The 13,208-nt window shown below is 41.2% G+C and overlaps 1 protein-coding gene across 3 annotated transcripts in view; it reads right to left on the reverse strand.

Moving 5' to 3' along the window:
- The window catches only part of TBCE (tubulin folding cofactor E), a 1,152,174-nt gene that overhangs the window by 524,734 nt on the left and 614,232 nt on the right, over positions 1–13,208 (reverse strand). For all 3 annotated transcript variants that reach the window (XM_044075916.1, XM_044075896.1, XM_044075906.1), the window contains exon 9: positions 836–931. In XM_044075916.1, coding sequence (XP_043931851.1) covers positions 836–931 — 96 coding nt within the window. The remainder of the gene's footprint in view (positions 1–835; positions 932–13,208) is intronic.

The raw sequence follows: 13,208 nt of genomic DNA on the forward strand, positions 1-13,208 counted from the left end.
GACATATTAATAAGGTACAAAAACAGAGCCATTTATACACTGTTACAAAGTTCAAATATTTTTACAAAGTTTAGAAAGGAGGTAACCCTGGGCAGACAAAAACGTAGAGCAGTTATACAATGTTACAAAGTTCAAAAAGTTCTCATAGGTTTGCAAACTGGCATTTTTGTGTTATAAGTAGTAGAAGATAATACAGTGTGTGGTTAAATTATGTTAGTTCCTAAGGAGAGAGATTGGATATGCAAAGTAGTTTATTCCAGAAGATGGTGAAAGTACAGAGTGGATTAGTGTGGGATTTAAAAGTGGAGATTTTTAATAGCTGATATGGGTGAACAACTGTATGAGGAGTAAAAGTGACAGCAGAGAAGTTAAGTGTATGGAAAAGAAAAAGTAGGGGAAGGTGCATGTTGGTAGTACATTCAGAGGGAAAGAGAAGGTAAAGGAAAAAGTAGAAAACAATATGTGAGTAAAGTACAGTTAAATAATAAAAACAACCAACCTTTCAGAATTTTAATTTGTTGTGCCAACACTGTGGACTTGATAGCTTTGTATGTTTTTATCTTATCTTATTTATTATGTTTTATATTTACATTTTTATTTGTTTTTGTCTATTTATTATTCTTGTTTCTGTGTAATCATACTTGGGTATGTAAACAAAGTGAAGATGAAAGTGGCCAAAATCTCACAACTTAGAAAACACAATCACTTACTGCTGCTTCACCCACACATCTTCATACTTTGAAATTGTACTTCACATTCATTACTTTACTTTTTGAACCACAATTCTTTTCACACTATAAATAATTCAGGCAGAAATTGTTTTCTTTTTGCTCACCTTGGAAGGCAACCAATGTATTTAAGTTCATTTCCATCTGAAAGTGCATTGTAGCTTAGGTCTAGCAATTCCAATGACTGCAGAACACCAACAGGCCTGCGAAGAGATATAAAACAATTAACTACTTATGCCACTTGTATAATAAACAACATAGTAAACTGCACTGATATTGCAAGATCAACTAATCATTAAATAAAACCTTAAAACTACTGCTAAAAATGGACCCACTGTGATGAACATCACTTGTGCTATTCAATACAGGCTACAGCACTAAAAGGATTACCATGCCTGGTCATCAGCCCCTTCCTTTGTATGTAAAGACAGCCTGACGCACAGTCCTCTATGACATCATAAGTGACATGGTGTGCAATCCAAAGCTACTACGAATGCCTAAACAGTAGATAATTTACCTACAGGAGATTACATCTAGAGAAAACATCCTTATAGAGCACCAGCACACAGCTGTTTTTTCTGCCTTGGTCTGAACTACACAAGCACATGCTCACATACTTGTCTATGTGAAGCAGGAGATGAAAAAGTTTTCCACTAACTGCTAAAATTTAGTTAAAGGACCACTACGGGCAAATGATGAAGAAAACATATATTCTTCATCTTGCCATGATTTACTACACCTCCCAAAGCTGCCTGCAGCAAAATAAGTACTCATTCCTAATTTTATTCTGTTTTTACTCGTCTGCCCTCATGGGGGCAGACATCGTGATTCCTTTGGAAAGCTAAATCTGTCTCATTGCACAGACTGTGAGAACAAATAGCCCTACCATTTGTTGTCAGACTAGACTTCCATTCACTTATAATGGACCACCTGAAAAAAAATGCCAAGTTTGAGAGTCTGCAGCTCATGTGTCATTGACTGGTATGTGCTGAGTTTTACAAATGTTGTTCCTACTGATGTACTACACATTCTCTGAAAGAAACTTGCAAAAGTGTCAACAAAATACTGAGATAAAAAAGACTTTTCACAAGAAGCAGTTTTGCAAGTTTCAATTCCTGGCCAAGTTACTCCTCCCATCTCCCCTCCTTCATTGGGCTACAGTCTCACATTTCAGGCTTATGTAGATTCAACTATTTTGTCAACTTTGCATGACAATAGACATCAGAAAAATCACAGCCTGGTGTGCCACTAAAACTGTTGCCTTATATGTCTCTTCACTTCTGAATAGCATTTCCCCTGGAATAAAAAAAAAGCACACACATCAGTCCAATCTATCCATTTCTTATTGTGCAGAGTAAAACATTCAGTTTATAATGCATTCTGGCTGCTGACATGATTATCTTAACATAGTTCTCTTGTAGCATAACCTGAACTTATTGTATTCAATGCCAAGCTTTACAACAGTTCTCAGTTTCTTAACAATGACCTCCCAAGCCTCTGATGTGACCCAGTACTTTGTCAATATACTGTAAATACATAGATTAATACAAATATTTGTGCACATATGACACGTACAATAATACACACATACCATCATTAAAACAAGATAAATGCAATATAAATCATATCAATATAGTTATGATTTCTAGTTTATGACCCTGTTTGTCTATGGAAACTTCTTTTTGAATTTATGTTCAAGCAGTTGTATATTTGTTGTATATTATCTTGTTTAATTGTTTCTCAATATTCTAACCACTGTGTATACTGCATCAATTGTAAAACTCTGATTTTACTCCTTGTATATTTTCTATGCTCTTTGTACAAAATAACTATGTTTGTATAATTTATTTTTATTATTTTTTATAATTGTTTACTATGTATCTGGAGCTTTTCTCCCCCAGCCTCCGCTGAAAATGATAATCTTCTGTCCAGTCAGACTAACCTGGTAAACAAATGGAAAATAAATAAAAAATAAAATATACTAAGAAAATCAATCAATATACCAAGAAAAATCCACAACTTAAGAAAAAAAACACAGAAGGAAGGAAAATGTTTCCTTGATGCTGTCATGAAAATCCCACTCACTTATTCAGATATTATGGGCAAACATATATATATATTATAACATATATAATATATTAGGCAAAACAACGTACCCAACACACTAGTCATAGGTGACTCTATAGTCAGGCACACTGATGTCCCACTTACCAGGCTAAACAAGGAGAAGGTTACTGTCAGGTGCCAGGATCTGCCACATAACCCATGCACTCAGGTCACTCCACAACCAAGTACAAATATGACTCTGTCACTGTTCATGTTGGTGTGAATGACCTGAGACATGCCTCCCTGGACTAGATGAAAAGAGACATGGAAGAGCTCTCCGATCTTGTAGCCCAGGGAGGTATGACCCTATCCCTGAGTAGCATTCTGCCATCGCCCAGAATGATACCGCAGTACAAGGACAAAATGATTGACTTCAACAATTGGCTAAGCTTCTGGTGTCATTCTAAGGGGATCCAGTATCTGCCTGGGACGACATGGTCGACAGAACATAATGCTTTGCCAGAGATGGCCTGCACCTGTCACCCATGGGATTCCGGATACTGGCTAAGGCTCTTGCTGCCCCTATAGTGCCTTTTTTAGACAAGTTTCAAATGTAACAGGAACAGGCAAGCAAAAACTGAGGGTAATGCTACTCAATGCTAGAAGTCTAAATCTCAAAATGCACTCACTCAACATCGATACCTGTGCAGTGACTGAGACCTGGTTTAAGGTTCCAAAGAGCACCACTGCACAACCAGGCTATATCTCATACCACAATTTTTGGCCACGTAACCTGGACCGGAACACCAAAGGTGGAGGTGTGCCCATATTCATTAAGGATATCCACACCTCCAGGCTAGTTGCTCAGCATAATGCATCAGAGGTTATCCAAGTGCAACTAACTCTGGGCAAAACTGCAATCCAAATTGTAGTTTGCTACAGATCCCCAATCATGCTCCAGGATTCCCACTCCTCTTTTCTTGATATACTGGAAAATATTAGGGTTCAAACACGCTAATAATGAGCGATTTCAACTACCCCACCGTTAACTGGGAAAACTACTCATGTACCAACTCCTTCCCTCAACGCTTTCTGGAATTCATAAATTCCAGTGCCCTGGATCAACTTATCCACACCCCCACCAAGGGCAACAATATCCTAGACCTAGTCATTACCAACATGAATGACCAGTGTTCCACTCCCGAAGTTAACTCCTTGTTGGTCAGATCAGACCATAAGCTAATCACCCTAGATATCCACATCCCGCCCCCACCTCACATTAAGGAAACCATGGTAAAAAATTATTCCATAGCCAACTTCTAGCTTCTTAAGACAGAAGTGGTGAACTTCATGACACCCATGCAGACGGCCAATACAGTTACGACTGCTGAATCCAACACAAATACACTCTATAAGCACTTACATGAGTGCATGGATCGTGCTATCCCAAACAGAACCAAGAAGCTATCCTCCAAAAAAAGGAAGCCAATCTGGTGGTCCCCTGGCATAAACAAACTGAACAACAGAAGGAAGAAACTGTTGCAAAAGAGAGTAAAATCCCATGAGTGGTGGAGCTCCCTGGTCAGCCTCAGTAAGATGCTGAGATCCCTTATAAGAGCATCCAAAGCTAGCTATGAAAATAAAATTGCCACTGATTCTAAGGACAACCACATAGCATTCTATACCTATGTCAAGTATCTCAATGGCACCCGGATCTGCTTTGAGTTACAGCACAACTGCATGAAAATTACAGAACCAACTGATATTGCCAACATTCCGGCAGATAGGGTCAGTGCTAACTTTACCACCCTCTCACACCCTAAAGGGCCCATATCTATACAGGAAGAATGCAGAGTCCCTGTAATCACAACTACACAGGTAAAAGATGCACTCTCTAAAGCCAAAAACCCAGCATCCATGGGACTGGACAACATCCCAGGCTGAGTTTTACACGAACTTCAGAACAAACTGGCTCCCCACCTAAGCACCATGTTCAATCATAGCCTCACATCAGGCTTTGTGCCCACTGAATGGCACATAGCAACAGTTATCCCACTCCACAAAGGGGGAGCCACCACTGATCCTGGGAACTATTGTCCTATTAGCCTGATGAGCTTGGTCTGCAAGGCCATGGAACGTATAGGTTCATAGGTAGGTACTAGGCTATTGGCCCTGGGGCCTATACAAGCCCAGCCAAAAAGGTATCCTGGCTTTTACCACCCAAGAAAATTATTTTCCTGTGCCACTGTCGAGCAGAGCTACAGAGGTGATCCCCGGGGTGAATTTCCTATTTCCCATCCAGTCATCAAAATTTTTCTTGAAGAGTGCTAATGAAGAGCTTTGTTTGATATAGATAGGTAGTTTATTCCAGAGTATTCCTTGTTTTCCCGCCTCTCCTCGACTAGTTTAGACCAGTTTACAGGCTTTGCTGTATTCTGGGCTGTGGTGTAGTTCCTGTGTTGTCCATTACCTTACTTGGACAGAAGGAAGTTTCTTTGCTCACCAGTGGGAGTGGGGAGCCTTGAGCAGCCTACCTGTCCCTGCAGGAAGTGACCTCAGCACAAGAGCTGTAGTAATTGGTTGTTTTGGACCATTTCTAGCTCTTTTGAAGTTCCCTGTTTAAAATCCACATTTGCGCGGCTTTGCATGATTGTGCGCATAGCGCAGCGCCGGTTAAACTTCTTCTGGCTCCACCAAGTCCGCTCTTCAAATTTTCCCTTAAGGAAGCTCTACTCTTAGTATAATCAGACTACTCGCTATATTATAAGCCTAGCACTTCTTCTCAGAACTTCTCTACTAAGTAAACACTCTCATACTAAGTAAGCACTACATCCACCTACCACCCCTGTGAATATCCACTTCCCTTAAAGGCACAGCACTCCCTTATACTGTTCTAGCATGTCGAGTGGTAGATTACTGGCGTCCTCTCCAGTTCAGCTGGTTAATCTGGGTATCTTGAGACAATGCTACAATTGTCTCATGTACACAGACAACCCTCTCCTCCTCCCAACAAACACAAATACATGTGAGAGATGCAACTATATAGCCAAACTGGAGGCTGAACTTTCTCAACTCAGGGCTGGCATGACCAGACAGGAGGAGATGGTAACCACACACACAACAAACCCAGTCCCACATAGACCTACCACAACTGCAAACCAAACACATAAAAACACAAAGACATACTCGAAGGCTCTAATAAAAAATTTACCAAAACAACAGAGGCCCCCAAAGCAGACATCCAAAAATCCACCACCTCAAAACAAAACACATGCAACACATACTTCAATATATCAGTGTGTCAATCAATCACAGCCCTTAAGGCCAAACACCATGCCTGATACACTAGTAATAGGTGACTCTATAGTCAGACACACTGATGTCCCGCTTACCAGGCTGAACAAGGAGAGGGTGACTGTGAGCTGCCTATTGGGAGCTAGGATCCGCCACATAACACATGCACTTAGGTCACTCCAAAGCAAGTACAAATATGACTGGTGTGAATGACCTGAGACGTACCTCCCTGGACTACATGAAAAGAGACATAGAGGAGCTTTCTGATTATGTAGCCCATGCTGGTATGACCCTGACCCTGAGCAGCATCTTGCCCTCACCAAGAATGATGCCACAATACAAAGACAAGATGATCAGCTTTAATAATTGTCTCAAGTACTGGTATCATTCTAAGGGGATCCAATGTCTGTCTGCCTGGGATGACATGTTGGACAAGCCACGCTGCTTCGCAAGGGATGGCTTGCACCTGTCACCACTGGGCTTTCGGATATTGGCTAAGGCTCTTGCCACCCCGATAGTGCCTTTTTTAGGCAAGGCTCAAAAGACAAACCCACCTCCTTAGAAAACAAAAATGGAAAAAAACTAAGGGTAATGCTGCTTAACACCAGAAGTCTAAATCTCAAGATGCAGGCACTCGATGCACTCCTCAGTATGGAGAACATCGATTTCTGTGCAGTAACTGAAACCTGGTTCAGGGCTCCTGAGAGCACCCCAGCGCTACCAGGCTATACCTCGTATCATGCTTTTCGGCCCCAAAACCCGGGCCGAACCACAAAGGGAGGGGGTGTGTCCATATTCATCAAGGACACCCACACCTCCAGGTTAGTAGCAACACATGAAGCATCGGAGACCATACAGGTGCAACTAACCATAGGCAAAACTGCTATACAACTGGTAGCATGTTATAGACCACCCTCCCAATCTCAGGAACCCCACTCAGCCTTCCTGAAGACATTGGAGGATATGAATGTATCACAAAATACCATCATACTGGGAGACTTCAACTACCCTAACATAGATTGGGTACATTATTCTAGCCCAAACACCCTAGCCCAAAGGTTCCTGGAATTCATAAATTCAAATGCACTGGAACAACTAGTCACCTCTCCCACTAGGGAGATAATATACTAGACCTGATCATCACAAACATGGGGACAAAATGCTCCACACCGGAGGTATACCCCTCACTAGTGAGATCTGACCACAAACTAATCACCCTGGATATACATATCCCACCTCCAGCCCCAGCACAAAAGACCACAGTGAAAAACTTCTCAAAAGCAGACTTCACTCTTCTTAAGACTGAGATGGTATCCTTTAAGCCCACTGGGCCAGTGGATACCACATCCCACAATGCTGAATCCTTCACAAATGCTTTCTATGGACATCTCCAAGAATGCATGGATCATGCAATCCCAAATAAACCCAAGTCCCTCTCCACCAAAGGCAAGCGTCCTGTCTGGTGGACCTCAGCCATTAACAAATTGTATAACAAAAGAAGGAAGCTACTGCATGACAGAGCAAAATCCCATAAAGGGAAGACATCTCTGATCAACACTAGCAGAAAACTACGTTCTCTCATAAAAACATCCAAGGCCAACTTTGAGAGAAAAATCGCTAAGGACACTAAAGATAACCACAAAGCCTTCTTCAGCTATGTTAGAAACCTGGGCAGAAACCCTCATATATGCTCAGAGTTAGTTCACAACAACAAAAAATACACTGAACTCACAGATATTGCCAACATTCTGGCTGACAGGTTCAGTGCAAATTTCTCCCCTCCCTCACCCCAAAAGAAGAAATACTTATCCCAGCTGAATGTAATCTCCCTGTCATCTCAGATGTCCAGGTGAGAGCCGCCCTCAGCAAAGCTAAAAACACAGCATCAATGGGACCTGACGGTATCCCGGGTTGTGTGCTACGTGAACTCCAAGAGGAGCTAAACCCGCACATAAAAATGCTACTTAACCTTAGCCTTACTACAGGATATGTACCTGAACACTGGCGTACAGCAACAGTGGTCCCACTCCACAAAGGGGGTACCTCTACAGACCCTGGGAACTACCGCCCCATAAGCTTAACCAGCCTGGTCTGCAAAGCTATGGAAAGAATCAATATGGAACTCGTAAACAGAGACATTGGGGACCTACAAACACTTGACCCCACCCAGTTCGGCTTTGTAAAGGGCAGATCCTGCCTTCTGAACCTGGTTGACTTTTTCGAAACAGTCACTAGAGCCATTGATGAGGGCAAAGCAGACCATACAGCCTACCTGGACTTGGCTAAGGCCTTCGACACAATACCCCACTCAGGCATCATAGATAAGCTCAACAGCTTAAATGTAAACCCTTATGTCACTAGATGGGTTGTGAACTGGCTAAAGGACAGAACCCATAAAGTTAAAATCGCTGGAGCAATGTCAGACTCAAAGCCAGTCACAAATGGTGTCCCACAGGGATCTGTCCTGGGACCCCTCTTGTTCGGCATTTATTTCTCAGATGTTGAAGCAAACATGGGAGGGTTGTGGCTGACAAAGTTCGCAGATGACTGCAAACTGGGCGCCATAGTCGATACACCAGTGGACACATACATCCTACAAAAAGGCCTCACAGAAACGGACAATTGGTGCGGGAGTAATGGCCTTAAACTAAATGCCAAAAACTGTATAGTCATCCCCTTTTGGAAAAACAAAGTACCCACAAATTATCACATAGACAACAACCCCCTGAGTATGGAAAAAGTAATCAGAGACCTAGGGACCCAAGTCGACAGCGACCTCTCATTTGACACCCACGTTGCCAAAGTGGTTAGAAAAACATTCTACCTTGCACACCTTATCATGAAGGGATTCACATCCAGATCCAAGGATGTCATTGTACCCCTATACTCCTCCCTCATCAGACCCATGATTGAGTACAATGCCCCATTTGGTATGTACCTCACCCGGCATTTGCAACAGCTGGAGAGACCACAAGTACCTCACCAAGAGGATCAAGGGTCTCCAACATATGTCTTATTCTGCCAGACTAAAGAAACTCCAGCTCTATTCAGTAGCATACCGCCTGCTCAGAAGTGATCTCTGCCTGACGTACAAGGCCATGTCCAATCAGGAACTGATGGACATGCTCCACCTCAAAAAATCCAAATCCATCAGAACCACAAGAGCTAAAGACTTAAACCTCGGCACAAGTATGAATAGGACATGCTGGAGGGATAGATTCATAACCCAGAGGCTTCCCATGCTCTGGAACAAGATCCCAGTTCATGTTAGGCAGAGCCCCTCACTGACTCTCTTCAAGAGAAATCTTGACGAGTGGATGGGAGATCGTAAGTTTACCCCAGGGGTCAAATCTGTGTCACTACTAGACAGGGGCACAGTAAACTAATTCTAGTATATAAGGGGACCTTCACTGTGTCACTACTAGACAGATGCACAGTATTCTAAATCTATTCTGTGCATTTTTGTACCATTTTATGGGGTGGCGAAAGCCACATCACTATGGCTAGGCTTACAAATGCCCCAGGGCAGATAGCCTAGTACTAAACTATGAAACTATGGGAAGTCTCTGGGACAGGAATCTATCCCTCCAGCATGTTCTGTTTATTGTGGTGACAAGGTTTAGGTCCCTAGAGCATGTAGCTCGGACGGATTGGGATTTCTTTAAGTGGAGCATGTCCAAAAGCTCTGGGTTTGACATAGCTTTGTATGTTAGGCAGAGATCACCTCTGAGTAGGCGATATGCGACAAAGTAAAGCTGGTGTTTTTTGAGACGGTCTGCGTAGGGCATCTGTTTGAGGCCGGTAATCCTCTTTGTGAGGTATTTCTGTGGCCTTTCCAGTTGTTGTAGATGTCTTGTGAGGTACATACCTAAAGAGGCGTTGTACTCTATAATGGGTCTAATTTTAAACATTATACTTCACATATATGCTATGGGCAGCCACGGTGGTGCAGTGGTTAGCATTGCCGCCTCACAGCAAGAGATTCTCCGGTTCGATCCTCGGCTGGGGTGCCTTCTGTGCGGAGTCTGCATGTCCTCCCTGTGGTCGCGTGGGTTTCCTCCGGGTGCTCTGGTTTCCTCCCACATCCCAAAGACATGCTGCAGGTGGATTGGACACTCTAAATTGGCCCTAGGTGTGCGTGAGTGTGCCTTCTGTGGAAGGTTGGGCGCCGGGCTGGCAACTCGACACCGTAAAACTCCACTGCCAATCAATGTGCGGACAAGGTGATCCGCTGTGGCGACCCTTAACCGGGAAAAAGACGAAAGAAGAAGAAGATACTTCACATATATGCTATATATCATATAATTTAGGCAACATTACATAAATTATTCAGTTTCTTCCCCCCTTTTTCTTAAACAAGAAACATATTTATTAAATCATCACGACATAAGCAATCACACACTTATTTAAATTAAAACAACCACACTGACACTAGTTGCAAGAATTTTACATCACAAACCATATAGACACACTCCCACTTGCAAACATTATACATCACTTAAAATCTACCCAAACACTTTCAGTCAAACATTAAATAGCTCATTTAAGTCCTGCCTTCTTTTAAACCTCATTCCTCCCTATATGGTTAAGAACTGGGGTTTCAAAAACTTTAACAAAGATTGGGAACACAGAGAAGGTTCTGCAATCAGTAGCACCCAAGACTATTCCTTTATATAATGCATTGATGTGTACAAGCAAAATCATTTGTGTATCATTTAATTAATGATGGATATACTTTTAGTAATTTGCTGCACATCTGTTGACCAGGAAGACCCTTTGGGGAGAACCCATTTTCAAATTATGCCCAGGGATAAAATATCCACACTTAAAACATAATCACATCAAGTAAGTTATTATGCAGAGAAGAACATTAAACATAAGACATTAAGCCAACTACCACTCTGAAATACGTATATCATTCACCCCTTTCATATGCCATGATGTACGCTAAAGAAACAGAGTGAAGCTCAGGACTTTGTAGTCAAGACACTGGTGTACATCAAAGATTTGGAATGACATGAAGTACGATTTACCATTGAAAAAGCACCAGTTGAACCAATAAATGAATAAATAAAGTTTCAGGTTAGGCAGGAAAACCAGGTACTCCAGGGTAATCGTTGTAGTATAAAAATCTACTTTATTCACAATAAACTACGATATATAGCAAATAACGAAGACAGGTTTTAGCGCTTTCATCTCTGACTGAGACTTCATCAGAAACCAGATTTACCAGTTGGACAAGATCATTGCTGCACAAAATAAGCAACATAATAAATGTCAGCTTTGCATGCAGAAGGTAATATAAATTCAGTTTATATTATGATTAGAAAGCATGCATAATTTCCCTTATGAGAACATTCTCTACACTAATCATAGACAAAAAATCTTAATCAAGAAGTAAACATTGCACTGACCATGCATTCTACATCCTAGGACCTAAACTATGGGACCCCATTCCTATCTCAGAGATCAAAGTACTTGAACTTCAGACAACAGTTCAAGGAACACCTCTTCACCAAAGCAAAGTGAATCTGCACTCACTCAGGTCAAGTTACATGAACCCTGCATCTCTCCCTCTCACACACGCATACCCCTTTATCATCCTTCATTATCTCATCTTGTTATCCCCTTACTTACTGCCTCTCATTCATACTGCTTCTCTCATTTCTTTGCATCTCTCTCACACTTTTTCTTGTTTCTACTCCTCTTCCCTCTGCAAGCTTGTCTTACCTTTTTTCCTGCCTTCTCCCCAGGATATATTTTCTTACAACTATTCTCACTGGCCTCTCCTAATGTCTTCATACCTCTCTATATAATGATATGCTGCTATCCCTGCAGCATAAGCCATCTCAGTCATTATAGCTCTGTTAAGTATAATTCCACTTTCCATCCATATTTTGAGATTGTAAACTGCTTCTTAAACTAAATGTTGTGGCATATTCCTGCATCTGTAAATATGTCTATGTATTTGTTTTTTAGCATATCTTTGTATGTTTAAACAAGTTTTGTTTATATCTTATATGATATGTTCACCAGGGCTGTGCCTGGAAAAGATCTCTTTACAATACTCCCTCAAACATCCTGCAACTCTTATCAGCATTGGAAAAGTCAAATCTTCAATGTAAAAGTCAGTTCAATTGTTTTAATTTATCAACTAAATTCTGTAATAAGTACCAACAGTGATCTTTCCACCCTCATATTCAAGGCAACTAAAAAACATTAGCTATTGGTTTTAGAAGAAAAAAAAATGAAAACGTGTCATAGCAACAAATAACATCACATAAAATACAAAATCCCAATAAGCGAGTCCAGTTTTTGAACACTTTTATAACTAATTCTATATTTCACCTAACTGGTGACCTCTTGATTCAAGGATCTCCTGAATAGGGACTTCCAAGATGGCTACATTGAGCAACAACTTAATTCCAGCTCTCCCAGTGTGAAAACACAAACTCAGAAATGAGACCCAGTGAACGCATTTTTGGGTAAATTTTGGGAACTGGACAGTAAGTGCACTGACTGGATGCTATCAAAAAAAAAAATTCAGAAAACCTGAAAGAAAATCAACCACAAAAGGTGAAGAAAAAATACTGACTGGGAAAAAATCTGTAGCTGTTCAGCAAAAAGCAGTGCAAGCTCCAGCTTTGGTGCAAGACGTGACTGCCACTAACCTACAGGAAAAAATTTGTCAAATGTACTCCGAGCTGATTAAAATAAACAAAACACTGATGGTATATATCATTTCTCAAATAAAAGGCTGGATAAAATGGAACACGCTTTAAACTGATATTCAGATGAGGTGATAAAACTGCAAAAATCGGAGATTGAAATGAAGAAAAGGCTGGATGAATAGAACACTGCTCAAGAGGAGATGTTTCAAAAAATATAAGAATTAGAGGGCAGAGCACGCAGGAAAAACATGATATTTTCTGCTGTACCAGAGAAGCTGGAAGGAACAGACTGTATTAATTTTATGAAAGCACAACTAAGCAACTGGACTGGTATTCTACAACAACCGGTAATTGAAAGGGCACATCGTGTATATGCTCCAAACCTGGCCATGAGAAAGCAACATAGATCTTTTAAGCAACATAGACCTTTAATAGATAAAATGCAATCCTACCAGCAGAAGGAGTTTAT

This window comes from Protopterus annectens, chromosome 1.part1 (assembly GCF_019279795.1).
Source record: "Protopterus annectens isolate FY-2018-M chromosome 1.part1, PAN1.0, whole genome shotgun sequence".
Taxonomy (NCBI): domain Eukaryota; kingdom Metazoa; phylum Chordata; order Ceratodontiformes; family Protopteridae; genus Protopterus; species Protopterus annectens.